General features: G+C 37.5%; 1 protein-coding gene across 2 annotated transcripts in view; it reads left to right on the forward strand.

The window, feature by feature from the left end:
- Positions 1-265: 265 nt before the first annotated feature.
- LOC127801392 (UTP:RNA uridylyltransferase 1) overlaps positions 266-19,128 on the forward strand; it is a 36,362-nt gene continuing 17,499 nt past the window's right edge. The window contains exons 1-4 of one of the 2 annotated variants that reach the window (XM_052336478.1): positions 266-1,689; positions 3,124-3,492; positions 17,002-17,225; positions 17,309-17,372. In XM_052336478.1, coding sequence (XP_052192438.1) covers positions 391-1,689; positions 3,124-3,492; positions 17,002-17,225; positions 17,309-17,372 — 1,956 coding nt within the window. In that variant the 5' untranslated portion in view covers positions 266-390. The remainder of the gene's footprint in view (positions 1,690-3,123; positions 3,493-17,001; positions 17,226-17,308; positions 17,373-19,128) is intronic. The other variant, XM_052336476.1, reaches the window with a different exon arrangement.

Consider the following 19,128-nt stretch of genomic DNA (forward strand, 5'->3'; position numbering starts at 1 on the left):
TATTATGATAATTTTTTCTAGCATCTAAATTTAGTTTTTTTTTAAAAATAATGTCAAAAGAAATTACTGATAAAAATAAAACTCCAAATGAGTTAAATTCCAAATTATAACTAATTAATAAAATTATTTAAATATGACAATAGTATATAATTATTATATTTATCTAAAATAAAATGCATCCAAACATATTTTCTTTTTCCTTCTGAGATTTGGAATTCCTTTTCCACCTAAAGTTGGATTCCAAACAGAGTGTAAGCATGTCAAAGTATCAAAACTCAGTCAAGTCTCTCCCTCTCACTAAACTCTGAAGTATAGCTTATACAAGCACATCTCTCTCTCTCTCTCTCTCTCTCACTAGTTGTACCAGTTGCTGCGTCACTCTAGGTGGGGATGATCGGTGGCGAAGGAGATCAAGGGCCGCCGTCTGTGGCGGGAAACGGCGGCGAGTTTCTCCTCCAGTTGCTTCAGGGGCCGCCTGGGCAGACCACGACTCCCCCGTCACCCGCCGCCGCCACCGCCGCCAGAGCTTCAGCGGCTGCTCCGGTGTCACAGCCGTCGCAAATCTTATCTCATGACCCTGCGGTTGCGGCGGTAGGTCCCACCTTCTCTTTTCCGACCTATCCATTCAACGGTTACGATCTTCCGTACCCTCAGCATCCTCCTCCTTGGATTCCGTTTGCTCCTCAGAACATCTTCTTCCCGGGTTTTCCCCAAAACCCTAACCCTAACCCTTGCCATAGTTGGTCTCCATCAACAACACCCCAGTCTGGGTTCACTCACAATTACCAACACAATCTCCATTTCAATAGCCAACTAGGGTTTTTGGGGTCAAGTCCTAGACCAGAGTCAGTTCATCAGCATGGGAGAAATCTCATGTTTGGGTCGTTGCCTTGTGAAATACAAACCAATGGGGCTCTCCCAACCGGCAACTCGCTCAACACTCAAGCTTCAATTGCTAAAATCGACGGTTCATTGTCAAAGGCGGGGGGCATGGCTGATGGTAGTAGGCAATTGAATGGTTTGGAAGGGAACTTTCAAAATTCTCCCAATTATAGTCGAAGCCAGCAGCAGAATTCGCGTGCCTTTCAGAATCAAGAGCAAGAAGTGAGAAGTGGCGGCAGGGGGTGGGGGGGAAGGGGGAGGGGGAGGGGGAGGGGGAGGCAGCAACAGCAACAGCACCAAAGTGCGAATTTCAAGTTGACCAGACCGCCTCCTGAAGTAAGGCGATACCCGCCTGGTTTTTTGAGCACGCCTAGCAGTACTGGGAATAGGAGTTTTGAGCGTAATGTGGATAAGGAAAAGAGGAATTTTGTTGAACTGAGGGACACGCGGTTTGCTTCAAACATTGAGGATAAGAGAGACAGCAGGCTGTCTACTGAAAGTAGAAAAAATTTTGGTGATATGATGGCTGAAAGGAAATTGAGCAGTCAGCTTGATTGCCCTGGTCCACCTACAGGAAGTAATCTTCCCTCAGTTTCTGCATCTGATGTTGAAGAGTCGATGTCGGAGTTGAATGATGAAATTGGTGAAAATGGTGGAAAGACAAGGTATAGGTTGCAGGCTGACGTGAGTAGGGTTAGTAGTACCGTTCGAAGCGAATTCGATGATTCCCATGAGGTGCTTATAAATGCTTTAGTACTGGAGGATCAGCCAAATAAGAAAAAAGACCAAAAGAGTTCTCGTTATAAGGTAACAGCTTTATGTTCAAATATTCTTGCTTTTAGTTTTGTAATTATGCTACTTTTGATGTAAAGTTCATAAATTGGTTTCTTATTAGAGGTACTATTGTTCAGTTACAAATGGAGTTAAAAATCTTTTGCGATCCAATCTAAAACCTTGTGTGAAAACTGCAAAACATACAGAGATTAACTATCAAGTATCAACCCATTAACTGGTGTTCCTGCCTGTTTTTATTTTATTTTTATTCTCCCTATATGTCTAGGTTGCTTTGTTAATAATATTTGATTTGATAGAATATTTGCACCTTAATAGAAATATTGAATAACTACATGAGAGGTATTTCTTAGTTTGGTCTTGTTATTAATAACTTGACCACTCACGGTAGATGAAAGCAACCTAGAAGTAGAATATTTGCACCTTAATAGAAATATTGCTTTAGATGACATCATAGTTTGGCATCAACGACATTCTGTCAGTTCATGTACGTGCAAAATGACAAATATAAATACATGATTCCGTATTGATGTTGTTGTTTAGCACTTAGAAAGAATAATTGGACAATCGTATATTTTTTGTGGTTTGATGACGAAACGTGGAAATGCAACCAAGGCTTCAACTGCACAGTTGATCAGCAATACCAGCTTCTTGTGTTCTATTGGCTCGTCTAGGTGTTAACTTATGACACTAATGACATCTTTATTGAAAGCTTCTATTAGTCCTCAAAAAAGGAAAAGGAAAAGAAAAAAAAAATCATGGTTATCCATATCAGTTCATAATCTGGTGGCTCACTCTTTCAGAAATGTGTCTCTTATTCAATATATATAAAGTCATATCATATATATCAGAGAGTGGTTGATGGAGGGAATGGCATTGACTTGTGGCTGAACTTGCAGGTACACAGCATTTGGTTTTAAGATGATTATATGAATGTTGTACCCGTGATACGTGATAGCATTTTATTTTTGTTGCTTCCATCTACTTTTGCTTTACGAACACATTGCATATGGATTTTATTTAAAGAAATTATGCTTTTATACCATCAATTATCAATGATGCTTCTTATCTTCTCAAAAATCCATTTTTTCTCTTTTCCTTTCCCTTTTCTCCCCTGGGGGTGGGTGCGAAGAGGGGGTTTTCTCTGCTGGAAATTTGTGATTCTTACTGCAACAGATTGCTTCTTTCAAATTAGCATCCTTCCCCAGACCTTTCAAGTGTTCTTGTTTTTTGTGGGGGTGGGGGATTCAATTTTTCTTTCCTTCTTAGTAGATACCTTTGGGAAAGAAAAACCTCAAGTTTGTTCTCCAAGTTCGTAGAGCTCATGTGTACATTAGCTAGAAAGTGCTTTAACCTGTATGATTGGCTTACATGTAGGCCTCTTTCTGCTTGTCTTTGTGCATGTGGAAATATGAAGCTAAAAAATTTAGATTGGTTATGTGCAATCAGGAACACAGATTAGATACCAGGGGACAGAGACTACTAGGTCAGAGGATGAGGATCTTTTACAGACAGATTGAGTGCCGCAGGGATATAGACTGGCTAAATGCTCCTTTCCTTGCTATTTATGAGTCCTTAATACCACCTGAAGAAGAAAAGGCTAAGCAAAAGCAACTGTTGACTTTACTGGAGAAACTTGTTTGGACAGAATGGCCTGAAGCTCGTCTCTATATTTATGGATCATGTGCCAATTCATTTGGGGTTTCAAAAAGTGACATTGATATTTGCTTGACAATTGAGGATCCAGATGTCAACAAGTCAGAGGTTTTGTTGAAGTTGGCAGACATATTGGAATCAGATAATCTTCAGAATGTGCAGGTATTGGTCTGGCATTTCAACAGTTTTGTAAAATAATAATACATATACTTTGTCGTGTTTAGCAGCTAAAATTATGTGACATGTTTGGTGCCATCACACGATGAATATCAAATGTGCTATCTTCTTGAAAATTAGAGTCAACATAAATAAATACATAGATAATACATAAAAGTCTATGTTTTTATTTGTCCACTGTTTTTTGTTGAAATTAAAATAATTATCTAGGCCCCTTGGGTACTATAGTACTATATTATTATTGTAACTCTTTGTCCTTTCCCTTGAGCTTATCATGTATCGGTTTTTGAGCATGGTTCAAATTGATGAAGCATAAGTGTTAAAGGATTCCAGCTTCAACAATCTTCTTGAACATTTTTGGATGGAATATCAAAAGGGTTTCCATGTATTAATATTTTGAATGAGCTTATCATGTATAGGTTTTTTTATCCTGGTTCAAATTAATGAAGCATAAATGATTAGGGATTCCAACTTCAACAATCTTTTTGAACATGTTTGGATGGAACATCATTAAAAAAGTTTATATATATGATGAACAAGCTTATCATGCTTAGGCTTTTGAACCTGGTTCACTGATTAATTGGTCTGCAGAATTTCCCAAAAGAAGTGAAAAAGTTAACTAAGTGAGAATTGTTAAAGGTAAAAGGGTTTGTTTGTTATGTGACAATTGTCTTTAACTTTGTTAGGGTTCGATTGTAGTAATTTTGACTAACCTTGAAGAGCAGTTTTGTCTGTGGATTTCTTAACTAATAAGCCCTTCTCAGGAGGAGCAGTAGTGTTTGGTGTGGAAGGCATTTGGTTTCTCTGAACCTTAGACCATGTTGGACATTGAAACTTCCCTTGTATGAATTTTCACTTTTCTCTTTATTTATGTTCAGTAATGGTCTGAAACTTGTCTCATTTGTCTCCAACACATCTTTAGATTTACCAATTTTAGGGTTTGTTCCTTGTTCTAATTAATAAATTTCGGTGGATTATGTTGTATGACTGCATTTCATTTTGTACTTACTGTTTTCTCTGTTACTAGAATATTGATTTGTAGTGGGGGCAAGTGGCTGCCAAATATGATTTTTTTTTTTTGGGTTTTTATGAGGTCAACTCCCCTGAAAGAGATGTAAATGTATAGGAGGAAGAAATTTCTGTTTATTGGATCCACAAATTTATTTCACTTTTAGGGGCTGTTTAGTTGTTGAAATTGATTTCCAGTTTTCTATATCCGATTTTCTATTAAATATGTTGGAGATTTACGATTTGCTAGATATTTATCTCTTTTGCTTTCTGTAAAACAGAATGTCAATCTTCTCTATATTTCACCGTATGTACATTTACAAGTCCTCTTATAGAGATGAGGATTATACAACATAGGAAAGATCTAAACAAAGAAAAGATTTGACTATACACAAATAGGAAGTTTCCTAAACATGAATAGGAAAGTTCCCTAAACACCAATTTAGAAATCTCCAAAAAACAAAAGATATGATTAGCTGCTAAATTAAGATACTTAGACTATCCACTCTCTTTGAGAAGCTAGCCCAAGATATCCTTAATTATTCCTTTGGGAATTAACCGAAAATCAACACTCCCCCTCAAGTTAGTGGATGAATATCAACCATTCCCAACTTGCATACCAATTCTTCAGATCGTTTAGTGGGTAGCCCCTTTATCAAAAGATCGATTAGCTATTTTTTTGATGGAACATAGAGAACACAAATTAGGCCAAATTCCAGCTTCTCCTTTATAAAATGTATGTCTTTCCACACGCTTGGTTCTATAATGTTGCATAGGGTTATGTGCAATGTTTATGGCTGACTTATTATCACAACATAACTTGATTAGTCCACTTCTAACAATCCTTAGGTCTTCCAAAATGATTTTTAGCCACAACTCACACAGTTCTAGAACCATTGCCTTGAATTCGGCCTCAGCACTAGACCAAGCTACTATACTCTGCTTCTTACTTCTCCATGACACCAAATTCTCCCCAAGAAACACACAATAACTGGTTGTGGAGCGTTTATCAGTCAAAGATCCTCCATAATCTGCATCAGTATACTCGGTTGTTAAAGTGTTCTCTTGAGTATAGTATAAGAAGATCAGTTATATCAATGTATTTGAGGGCCAATGAAGCATTAAATAGATGTTTATATCCCAATTATTTAATTAGTGATAGTTGGGGGGTTAAACTGTAAATATTTAATAGTTTTCATTGGGATATCCGCCAACCTTTATAAATAGAGGGCAAGGGGTGTGTGTGCAGTAGAGTTTTCTCATTCTATGGTTTGCGAGTGCTGATTGTTTTTGAGAGGAAGGCTAGGTGCTGTTAGCTTTGTAATCTTGAGGGGAAAACAACTGGGGTGTTCGGGAATAGAAGGGAGAGAATGGCTACTTCTATACTAATTGAATTCTTGTAAATAAAGACTTCTCTCGAAGGTGGTTCCAAGGCTGGATGTAGTGTCATTTACGTGGCATGAACCAGGATAAAATCCGGTGTCTCCACATGTGGTTTGATTGTCTTTCTTGTTATGTTTTTGCTTTTATTTCTGTTCTTTATTGACTGTTGTGTTGGTTGCATGTTGGTTGGGTGAGTTGTGAGGGGTGTTTGATTGGTTTCTTGGAGGATTATAAGGCTGCTAGTTCTCCCAATTATAACATGGTAATTTCCAATTCATTCCCTGATCTAAACAAAATCCCTTTGCCAGGTGTGATTTTTAGATGACATAGGATCCTCCTTACAGGCTGCATATGTTCTTTTGTTGGACTATGCATGAATTGACTCACCAAGCTAATAACAAAGGCAATGTCCGGTCTAGTATTTGACAAATAGATCAATCTTTCCACCAGTCTTTGATATCTTCCTTTGTCCACCGGTTGACAATTGGTATTCTCTCCCAACTTAATGTTGGATTCTATTGGAGTACCTGCTCCTTTACCTCCCAGTAGCCCTGTTTCCTTTAACAGATCCAATTTATAGTTCCTTTGTGACAGGAAAATCCCTGCTTTAGAATAGGCCACCTCTATTCCTAGAAAATACTTCAATGCACCAAGATCTTTGATCTCAAATGTTCTGGCAAGATTCTCTTTAAGCTATTTATGCTCTCCAAAATCATTCCCAGTTATGATGATGTTATCTAAATAAACAAGCAATGCTGTCATCCTTCCCTCCATTGAATGTTTAATGAAGAGAGTATGATTCCCTCTACTTTGATGATATCCCATATGTTTCATAGCTTTAGAAAATCTGTCAAACCATACCCGCAGTGACTGTTTAAGTCCATAGAGTGCCTTTTTTAGTTTTCATACATTTCTTGAAACTTCTTTGTCAAAACCTGGTGGTGGTTCCATAAATACTTCCAGTGTTAAAAAAGGATGCCGCCGAGGCCTTAGGTAGCCCTTGGCCATCGCGAATTCATGCCAATCGGCATCATAGGTACTGACCCTGAATAAGCCCCCCCCGCCTCCACTACCACCGGCATTGTCGATCCGGCCGTCATAGCTGTCGGCGGAGCTGGATTCGAGCTTCTCAATGTCCATATAAGTGCAGAACAAATCATCCTCTGATCCAATCTCGTCGAAGCTCCTCGATGGGCCATCGAAGGGGTCGAAGACGAGATCCATGTTGTCAGGTAGGCGGAAGTTCACCTCGGAGTGGGCTCGCTGATGGTGAGCGGCCCTGAAGACACCAGAGGGATTCCCAAAGGACGCCATGGGAAGTTTAGGAATACTTTGGGAGGCGGAATTAGGGTTTGAATTGGAGGGATCTTGCATTTTGACTACCCTGCCTAGTCTCGTGCCCGACTAGAGCGTAACGCATTTTAGAACACTTGATTCATTTTCTAATAGTAATAGACAAATCCAAGTCATTAGAAACAAGATTAGAAGAAGAAGGAGAGGGATAACTGATTTAAGTACTTGTACCTGGAGTGGATGTTGGTTCAAGAGAAGGATCTGAAAAGGCTGTGTCATTCTCTTGAAGACATAAGGAGACCCTTTAAACTTGATTGGAGATGATGGCAACATTGAAGTGGCTGTGCTTCCTTTGCCTCTTGTGGTTCTGGCTAGTTTTGCTCATCTGAGGAAGAAGTGGATGAGTTATGGATTTCTGGATGTAACTCAAGAGGCAAGTCCAAGATAGGAAGACCACCACTTTGATCATTACTAGGAACACTTTTCCCTTGGTGACCAATACTAGGGGACGCAAAGAATGATTGACTTTCAACAAATGTGACATCCTTGGACATAAAATTTTCTAGTAGGAGGATGATAACATTTGTAGCCTTTTTGAGTAGAGGAATAATCAAGGAACACACACTTAAGTGCTTGGGGATCAAGCTTATCCCTGTGATGCTTAGAAATATGAACAAAAGACACACAACCGAAGCCTCTTAAAAGGAAGAGAAGTATGAAGACCAACATCTGGAAAATAGGAGGACAAACATTGAAAAGGACTTTGATGATTTAGGAGCTTAGAATGAACCCGATTAATCAAATATGCAGCAGTTAAGACTTCTTCTCCCCAAAAAATTTTAGGAACAGAATGATGAAAGAGGAGCCCTAGTGGCATTGAGTAAATGCCACATTTTTCTTTCTGCCACTCTATTTTGTTGTGAGGTATCTACACATGATGACTTAGACAATTCCTTCTTATTGAAAAAATTGATGCAAGTAGTGATTGAAGTAATCTCTTGCATTATTAGTTTGGAATTTTTTAATGTGGGATCCAAATTGAGTAGAAATCATCTTATAGAATATAGGCAAAATAGTGCAAATAGTAGCCTTATCTTTTAAGAATACACCCAAGTCATCCTTGTACAATCCTCCTCTTAGTTTGATGCAGTCATCCTTGTACACCTAAGTCATTCTTGTACAATCATCAATCAAACTAAGAGGAGGATGTCCTAAACGATAATGCTGAAGCCAAATTTCAGTCATAGATGCAGGCTATGATGAACAAGCAAGAATAGGCTGTTCCCTTTTAGTGAAAACACTGTTTGTCTTCAAGTAGTACAATCCATTCCATTCCTCAGCAACACTAATCATCTTCCTCGTGTCCAGTACTTGAAACTCACATTTATGAGGAGAAAAAACAACATGGCAATTAAGGTATTTGGTGAGCTGGTGAACAAATATCTAATTGTTAGAGGTTAGGAACATGAAGAATAGGTAATGAGGAATTAAGGATAACATTACCATGACCGGCTATAGGAATTGCATCACCATGGGCTACTGTTATCTTCTTGGAACTACTCATTGGTTTATAGGATTCAAACACATTTAAATCATAGGTCATATGGTCAGTAAGGGCTTAAATCCATAAAATATTCCTAATAGTATGTGATGAGGTAGTAAGGGCTTCAGAATGAAAACAAATACCTGCTTTAGCCATAGAGCAAATGCCATCTTGAATGGTTTTTAGAAAGCTTTTCAGCTTACTAATTTCATCAACATTCAATTGGTCAGCCATGTTAATCGGATCTGCCTTCTCAACAATGATTTCTTCCTCTTTAGTTGCATTATAAGCTTGTGCTTGATTTCTAGACTGTATATTCGTTGAACCTCCCATCTTGTTGAGCACCACCTCTTTTCGATGTCATTTAAAATAAGTTTCCCTGGTATGCTTGGGTTTTTTCCAAAGAGAACACCACAAAATTTCTTGGTTTTGTGGTCTAGAATGAGAATCATTCATGCCCTCCTGTGACTTGAATCGAGAGCCATCCATCTTATTAGTTACCATTGCAGATCCCTTAGGATTTATCTCATTGAGCATGGCTATTCTTCTATATTCCTTACTACGAATTATAGAAAACACTTAATTGAGGGGAGTTTTTCTCTTCCAAGGACCTGCACTGTAACTTGATCATATTCAACATTAAGACTAGCAAAAAACTCCATAACTCTATCCATCTCAAATATAAAGTAAGGGTGGCTGCATCTTGACTACATACCATATTAATATCTCAATAATGATCCAATTCAAGTCTATATCCATTCACCTTATTGTAATATTCAGTGACTGTCAAAGGTCCCTGCCTTATACTACTTATCTTTGTTTTAATGTCAAAGATTACAGAAGCATCTTGCACCTTAGAGTAAGTATGCTTTACATTATCCCAAATCTCTTTAGCAGAAGATAAGTGTCAGGACCCAAGGAATCCCCAAGAATATAATAGTTATACATGTTATATGTTTTTTCCTTTTGGCTATATTTTCTGTTATTGCTGTTAGTACTTCAATTGTAAGCCTATAAATAGGCTGTAGTAGTTAGAGGATGGGAGCTTATGCTTATGAATGATAATTGATGTCCACTTTCCCTCTCTTAATTTCTCTGTGTTCTCTCTCTCTCTCTCTCTCTTTCTATGTAAATCTTCTCCAATACTTGCTGTCTCTTTCTCTTTCAGTCTAATCTCCCTCCATTTCTTCCAAATTTCCTTCCTAAACCCTAGGGTCGTAACAATAAGAACATATAATTTTTGCTCACCTCGGGTTGCATTGAACTCCAAAGCCAAAACATGATCATAGAGTCTATCATGACCCAAGGGCAGTAGTTGTAATTGTACTGGAGTTGTTAGTTTGTAGTTACTTGAGTTGGTTAGTGTGTTAGTTGATTAGTTGTTTAATAACTGAATGGTTGTAAACAACCTATAAATAGGTTGTAGGTTAGAGAATAAGGACTATTGATGAATTGAATGAAACATTCTATTTTCCCCCTCTCTTCTCTCTCTCTTTGTCCAAACCATTCTCTTATATTCTCAATTTCTCTCTCTTTCTGTTCTGTTTCCTTCCTTTATTCTATCCTTTCTTCTTCAATGTCTTCCAAAATCCCATTCTAAACTTCAGTAAACCCTAGGGTCGTGACAAGTGGTATCAGGGCCGATGATTCTCGACTGTGGTTCTGACTCTTTCTAATTGGATTTCGACGATTTTCGGCTGTGAAATCTAGTAGCAAATCCATCGAAACGAGCTATGCTGTCTTTAGAAGCTGATCGAGGGCAATTTTGAGAGGCGATAGTCACTTAAGAATCATAAGCCACCCATTCTTGGAAGTGAATCAAAGCTTGGCCAGAGTAGCGACTTCTGGGTGTTTAACAAGGCCGCAAATTGGAATCAATCAAGCAGTGATTTCAGGCGATTTTGGCAAATTCAAGATTTCGTCGAATTCATATGGGTCACAGCTTGGGTAGGCGAACACAGGCAAGCGACTCAGTTAAATCTTGGTGGTAGTCTCGCGACAGTGAATTTCACTAATTCTAGGCTTAGAATTGAAGGCATGTGACTCAGCGAGATCAACCCAGAACTAATTAGGTCATGATAGGTTGACAAGAAGTTGTTGTAATCATTTGTATTAGATTAGCTTGTATGTCTCTAGAGAATTGTTTCTTTAGCTATTTGCATTTGTATATCAGTTGTTTTGTTCTAGAAGGTTTGTTTCTAGAATGGTTAGTTAGCAGATTTGTTAAATCGGTTAGTTAGTTGTAACTTTCGATAGTTTTTGATAGCTTTCTGTTTCCGCCTCTAAGCTGTATAAATAGAGGTCAGATGTTAGTCTTTTAGAGGAGCTTTATTCTATCTTGGGAAGAGAGGAAGAGAGGAGGATGCGCAGGTTCTACTTGAGTACTTAGAGGGTATATCTTTGTATTTTGGGTAGGGAAACTCTCAGCAGTTCTGTGTATAAGGCTAGAGAGGTTATTAGTGCATGTAATCCTTTCAAGGTTCATTCAAGATAGTGAAGATAAAGTGTCTAGGGCAGTCTAGATGTAGGTCTTGTTATAAGACCGAACTAGGATAAAATTCTTGGTGTTCTTGTTCTTTCGATTTGTGTTTTGTTTTCTGGTTTTATCGCCAATCTTGTGTGTCTTCGTGTGAGTGATTCTGAGAGTGTTTCGGTTGTGAATTAGAGTGTGATCGAGAGATACAAAGCTGGGGGATTATTCCAACAGAAGTCTTGGGCTTTCAAGATGTTATGAATTGGAACCAAGGTTCAAGAAGCGATCTTGATTGAAGATTTAGAGCGTGGATTCTTGGCGGTGCGACTCAAAAAGCAAGGGCAACTATAGGTAGAGTAGACCCAGATTTCGGCGAAGTGCGTTTGAGGCAAAATTAGGTTGGTAGAACTTAAAATCGCTAAGGAGTCGGATTAGGTTTACCGGAACGAATTTTGGTTTTCGAGGGGGATTGTTAGAAGCTAATCAAGAAGCTGTTACAAGGACGAATGATCAAAATTGAATTGTGGAGATGGCTGAAGGACTTCTTGGAAGAGCATTGTCAGGGGAGAATCACTCTAGGAGGAATGGGCTGAAACAAGAAATCAATTTGCCATCCTCAAATGGAAGCTGGATAACTTGTTGATTCTAGTTTCATAGAAATTTCCCCCTTTTAGAAATGAAGGAAAGCTCTAGGTCCACTATTGGACCATTTCGAGCAAGCATTGGAAGCTCTAGATCCATGGAATCAGCTTTTAGCATACCTAATGCTTCCAATTTGCAGACATATGATGAATTAGCAGTACATCAAGTCGGAGATGAGAGGTGCAGTGAAGAATTCAATAATCTAAAGCAAGAAGACTCTGTATTGGATTATAAGGCTAGATTTGAGGAATTGAAAGTGATGATGCTCAATTTCTTTTCGACCTTGAATTGAGTCTTATTTTGTATCAAGATTCATTAATGATCTTAATAATACGCTGAGGTCTATGATGAAAATGTTATGTCCTACTATGGTGGGGCAAGCAGCGAAGAAGGCAAGGTTGCAAGAATTGACACTCGAAGCCATTTGTAGAAGGCATGGGCTGCTGCTTAAAAGCTATCTTAAGAGCAGGTAACAGAATGAAGGTATTTCTACGGCTACCCCCAGTTTGCAGTAAGAAGTTGATGAATTTCTCGCAATGGATCGGAAAATTCAAGAAGTAAAAGATAATCTGATTGAGGAGATCTCTAGGGAAGATGAGGAAGTCAAAGATGTTGTGAAATCAAGAAGGGATATGATCACAACAACTATAGATTTTGAAGATTTCAATTTTGTTTTTCTTGAAGGAATAGGTACTCCTCCAATACTTGATGGCAATGCAAAGCTAATTTTTGAAGATCTATAGAGTAGAGCCTAAGAGGAGGAGTAAAAAACAATAAAAAAATGCCAACTTGTGGCAAAGATTTTGTTGCTCTTTTAGGCACTACCAAGGAAATCATTGCAAATGATATTGTTGGATATTTCTTAACCGCTGAAGATGTAGAGGAGTTGGTTCTGATTTTAGTAGAGGAAAATAAAGGAGGTACTTTAAGAGAGCTTGAAATACCTACTGAACAAAGAGATGTTGTTTCCTCTTTCATTCATCAGATAAAGCCAAGAAGGAGAAAGAGAAAGAAGCTAAAGTGAGTAAGAGAAAATAATAAGAAAAAGCGAAGAAGAAATCAGTTTATGAAGGCTGGAATTGGATGAAGAATAGGGTCGGCAACTGCAAGTTCTTGAGGACAAAAACTCTCTCAAGAAGAGGGGAATTGTCATGACCCAAGGGCAGTAGTTGTAATTGTATTGGAGTTGTTAGTTTGTAGTTACTTGAGTTGGTTAGTGTGTTAGTTGATTAATAACTGAATGGTTGTAAATAGCCTATAAATAGCTTGTAGGTTAGAGAATAAGGACGATCGATGAATTGAATGAAACATTTTGTTTTCCTTCTCTTTTCTCTCTCTCTTTGTCCAAACCATTCCCTTATCTTCTCAATTTCTCTCTCTTTCTGTTTTGTTTTCCTTCCTCTATTATGTCTTTTCTTCAACTTCTTCCAAAATCCCATTCTAAACCCTAGGGTCGTGACAGAGACTCGGTTATAGGTAAACCAACCTTGGTTTATTCGCAAAGGCCGATAGATCCTCAACAAGGTCAATCATTGGATTCAGAGCAGGTTCCTAATACTAATGAGGGAGCAGTTGTTAATGATTTGGATTTGCCTATCGCTCTTCGAAATGGGGTAAGATCATGTACAAAATATCCTATTTCTAACCCACCTAGCTTACTGTCTCCACAATTTGTTGCATTCACCACTAAGGTTGATAGTGTTGAGATACCCAACAATATCTATGTAGCACTCAAAGAACCCAAGTAGAAGGAGGTCGTTTTGGAAGAAATGAGAACATTACACATGAATGGCACTTGGGAAGTTGTAGACTTGCGAGAGAATCAAAAAGTTGTTGGGAGTAAATGGTTATTCATAGTTAAGTATAAGGTCAATGGAGACATTAAAAGGTATAAGGTACGACTAGTTGCTCAAGGCTTAACTTAAACCTACGGGATTGACTATGAGGAAACATTTGCATCAGTGGCAAAGCTGAACACAATTCGAGTTCTTTTTTTCTTTGGTAGCTAACTTAGATTGGGAACTCTATCAACTTGATGTATAGAACGCATTCCTAAATGGTGACTTAGAGGAGGAAATATACATGAGAATCCCTCTTGGATTCAAATCTGAAGAAGAGAAAGGGAAAGTATTTAAATTAAAAAAATCTTTGTATGGTCTCAAGTAGTCATCCTGAGCATGGTTTAAAAAATTTAGTATGACACTCTTTTGGCTCGGATATGAGCAAGGGCAAGCGAACCATACAGTTTCATCAAGATGGGGGAAAGAGGAAAAAGATCCATACTGATCGGTATGTAGATGACACATGCCAACTTCGGTAGCTCAAGTAGCAGTGGAAAACAAAATTTGAAGTTAAAGATCTAGGGGACTTGAGATATTTTCTTGGTATGGAAATTGCAAGAAACCAGAATGGTATTTTCATCTTTCAACGAAAATATACTCTTGACTTACTAAGAGAAACCTGGAAATTAGGTTGCAAACCAGTTGGGACTCCTTTGCAACAAGGCTGGAAGTGGAATCTAGATGAAAATGATCCTCTTGTAGATGGAAAGTTACCAACAACTAGTTGGAAGACTCATCTATCTATCTCTCACAAGACCTGACATTGCCTTTACAATCAGTATTGTTAGCCAGTTTATACATTCCCTAACTCAACAATATCTATGTGCCTCAGGACACATCCGCAAATATCTCAAGGAAACTCCAGGTAGAGGACTGATGTTTTGAAAGCATGAAAAGAGGAATACTGAAGCCTTTGTAGGTGCAGATTGGGCTGGTAACGTGGAAGATAGAAAGTCAATTTTGGGGTTTTGCACAAGGCTATGGGGGAATTTAGTTACATGGAGAAGCAAGAAGCAGACGGTGGTGGCTAGGAGTAGTGCTAAAGGAAAATTTAGAGCCATTGCACAAGGCATATGTGAAGTTATTTGTCTAGAGAGACTAATGGATGATTTGCATGTGAAATCGGGAGCACTGGAATCACTCTATTCTTGCCAATTTATAGTCACACACATACACTGATTTATCCCAAAACAGAAAACACAACAAGAATAGAATTAAAAATAAGAGAAGAAACATGCAAACCACACTGGTACACAAGGATGCATCCTAGTTCAGATCATCAATGATGGTCCTACATCTACCCTCTTGTCCCGAGAGCCGATCCACTAGAATCTTGAATGAAATCAGTACAAGAATCCCTCTCACATGAGTACATCAATCACGAGATTACAAAGACTATCTTGATCTAGACTTTTCTTTCACCTTATAACACTCGCACAACAAAATGAATGATCATTCGAAGCGACTGCCCTATGCCTTCTATTTATAGACATTTTGGGCAGACAATACAAGGCAATATAAACGATAACACAATACCTATTATACCCCTCATACATGTACTACCGTTAGACACAATCTAACTTAACTAATTCTGCCGCTTGAATATATTTGGACTCCCATTATTTCTTCTAGTTCTTCTAGGCTATACTCGGTGCAAAACTATAACACTACAATGTTGAATCCTCTGGATTCAGTAAGGTGTTCTCTCGTTTGTAGAGAGAACTTGGCGGGAATTATGTAGGGGAGAGATGAATTAGAGAAAGAGGGGGGGAAATTAGAAAATGAAATGAGGAGGAGAGAAAGAATTGAGAGGGAAATAGAGCAGAAAATTGTCAAATGATATTCGATATCCTCTCAATGAGGTAGGCCGGGCATATATGTACTCGGCCCTAACGGAAGTTGGCGCCAAAAACGGTTGTCACTTCTGCATGTAAAAGTCTCAATTCCTCACAATTACAAATGCCTACCAGCCTCTATTGTTTATTACAATTATTCTCCCTCAGGTACACGACATACAAATATCTATTTCAGCCCTTACAAATCTTTACAGTGATAGCAAGTTTGCCATAAGTATCGTGAATAATTTGGTAGAACATGATCGAATGAAACCTATTAGAATTGACAAGAGCTTTATCAAACACAAGCTTGAAGAAGGCGGGATTGAATTATGTCACATTTCCACTCAAATGCAGGAAGCAGATGTTTTCACAAAGATACTACCCAAGCCTAACTTCGAATTTATTCTTGGCAAGTTGGGAATGATGAACATCTATTCATCATTCCCAACTTGAGGGGGAGTGTTGGAGATTTACGATTTGCTAGATATTTATCTCTTTTACTTTCTGTATCATTGTATTCAAGTGATTAGATTAGGTTTGTTAGAGGAGAAGATAAGGAGGAGGTGAAGATAAGAAGATAAGATAGGTTTGTTAGGAGAAGATAAAAATAAGAATCTCCTTGATTATAGGAGATAGATTTTTCTTGTTTTGAATTCTTAGGAGATAGCTGTCAAACCTGTATATATACATGTGATCAGCTCAATGAAAAATTAAGATAAGAATTCATTCTTGAATATCTCTTGTTTCAAAGTCTCTAGTTTTCATTTTCCATAGAAAATTTGAAAAATCAGAAAATTAAATTCTAATCTTAAAAATTGGAACATATGTTCAAAAAAAAGGGGCAGATGTTTTGATTTCTTTTTGTATAACTTGTGTTAAAGAAGGAGATGGAGATGATATAAGGAATTTAGAAAACCGTGTTTTCGAAATCTCCAAATTAATAAAGAAAACTCATAAAACTTATTTTAGGAGTGTTCCAAATATCCATTTTCTATATGGAAAATTTTTGTGTTTGAACAAGTTTTCTAATTTTTTTGTTTCTATGGAGTAATTTTCTGAAAAACTAAAGCAGTTTCTGCAACTAAACAGCAGTTTTTAGCCTGTTAGGACTTCAATATTCCTTAAATCATGGCTTCCCAAATTAATCTAGTGGATCTGAGTTACACTTGAGAGTTGTTTCTATAACATGGAGTGATCTGAGAACATGAGCCATTTATATAATTGATATAACAATTGGATAAATGGGGTATGTCTATGATTAGTTAGTGTGAAACTGAGCTGTAGAGACTTTATTGGTGGGACAAAAATGTATTTTAAGCCTAACCTTTAACCCAATCTGTGCATAGAGACTAGGATGAGTGCCTTAAATGAGGTTCATGTTTCAAAATGTATATGGCATCTCAAGCGTGAGATAAACGGGTCACGTCTTAGTCAAGTTTCTTTTAAGGTTCTTAATATAAGTTCTTTTTACAGGCTCTGACACGTGCTCGGGTTCCAATAGTGAAGCTTAAGGATCCAGTCACTGGAATTTCTTGTGACATATGCGTGAACAATATTTTGGCTGTTGTCAACACAAAGCTCTTGAGTGATTATGCACAAATAGATGAGAGACTGCGGCAATTGGCTTTTATTGTGAAACACTGGGCCAAATCCAGAGGAGTTAATGAAACTTATCATGGAACGCTGTCAAGCTATGCGTGAGTTCTATAGCTTGAATGGTTCTTAGGTATTATTATGCTGCTCATTTCAGTAGTTGCTAAAAGCTTTTATTGCTTTCCAGGTATGTCTTGATGTGCATTCATCTATTACAACAGCGTAAACCTGCTATCCTTCCGTGCTTACAGGTTCGTCCCATTATATCATTTCATGAAATGTGTATGTGTGTTCAAATGCATTTCTTGCTTATTTTGGATGATATTGATAATGTTTTCCTTGTGTTTTCCATGCCTTCGTTCTTCATTTCATTTTGGAGGTTTGACTTGTTGGGGGTTCTTTTGTATTGTTATTGATATTGCATCAGTCTGTTCATCTACTATTATTATTGTTTTTTTGTCATTATCATCATTACCACCTCTATGGTATTAATCTTTTCTAGGGTTTACTTAAAGAAATGATCAACTTTGAAAGTCAACCTGGATTGTTTAATCTAGTGGTCACTAGGTGACTGGTGTAATCAATTCAGATGTTACTGAAATGGAGTGGGGTCTTTTCTATTTCTCACCCCAATTTTATGGTGGTTATATTTCTCGAGCGTCATAAATATATTTTCTTAGTCAATTGTTCTGGATCCTATATATGTTTTCTAGTGAATCCTTAATAATGATGTCACTACTCACTGCTGGTGTTTGTTCTCCTAAGAAACATGGACACTTCCACCATGTCATGTTGGACATGTGCTAGACACCCAACACTCTTTAGATGCTTCAAAAAAATGCATATCTGACACTGATTCCAAAATTTCCTATGATTTTTCTTTTTATTATGTGATACTTTATGGACACCTGTGCCCATCATTTGATCTCTGCATGTTTATCTGTTAGACAAATTAGAACCAGATTATTATAAGTTTAAAAAAATACTTCAAATTAATTATGAAATAAAAGTAATGTAAATTTAAATTTATTGGCGCTCTTATCCCTTAAATTTTAGAACCACACACCCAATATTTTTTGATGATAAGATTTTTTTTTTAAATATGATAAAAAATTTAATTACACTTTTTTGCTATTTTGTAGAATGAGTTATTTTTATTTAAAGAGCTTCCTCAATGTATGAGGCGCTCCCCACTTTGCACGGGTTGCTTTTGTATGCCCTCTACCCTTGCTTTTGCAAAGAGTCTGTTTCATAACTCAGAATCTGTGACCTTCCAGTCACAAAGGAGCAACCTTATATTATTACAAAGGCTTGCCCTCAAAAGCTTTTTTTCTATATCCATATGAAATATATAATTTATTATTTGGCGTGTTCTTGCCATGTCATGTTATAATCTTTCTGAAACTTGCTGTGCTGGTGTGTCTGTGTCTTGTCTTGTCTGTATCCGGCTTTCGATTGCTCTCAGCTTCTATGAGATTGTAGATATTTTTTTTCCTTGTGTTCAGAGACTTTTATTGTTCACATGCTATTACTGCTAAGAGGGATGGAATTAGCTTAAACGGAGTGTGTTTGGAAGCAATATAATGAACAGCGTGGTTAAGGACTGACTGAAATCTGAACAAGATGCATGACCATCAGAGGCTGTTTTGCATGCAGCCTGCTCTGGATGTTATAGGAACTGAATTTACTCCATGTTTCTGTAGTTCTAGAAACCTACTGTAATGTTTTTCTTGGTTTACCCACCACAAAAAAAAAAAAAAAAAACAAAGAAAAAAAAAGGAAAAAGAAAACATGACTTTATCCCAATATCCCGATATTGATGGACTCCTACCCATCTCTCTGATACTTTGCAACAAACTCAAACACATACTTTATATGTATGTGTTGGCTCACGGGAATTTCAAAGAATAAGTTTGTGGCATGTGCATGAGTTTAGAAGTTTTCAAAATCAGTTTAGGAAATCAGAGATACATCTTTGGAATAAGTTTGCCTATACATCTTAGGAAA

This window comes from Diospyros lotus, chromosome 5, assembly GCF_014633365.1.
Source record: "Diospyros lotus cultivar Yz01 chromosome 5, ASM1463336v1, whole genome shotgun sequence".
In the NCBI taxonomy this organism is placed as follows: Eukaryota; Viridiplantae; Streptophyta; class Magnoliopsida; order Ericales; family Ebenaceae; genus Diospyros; species Diospyros lotus.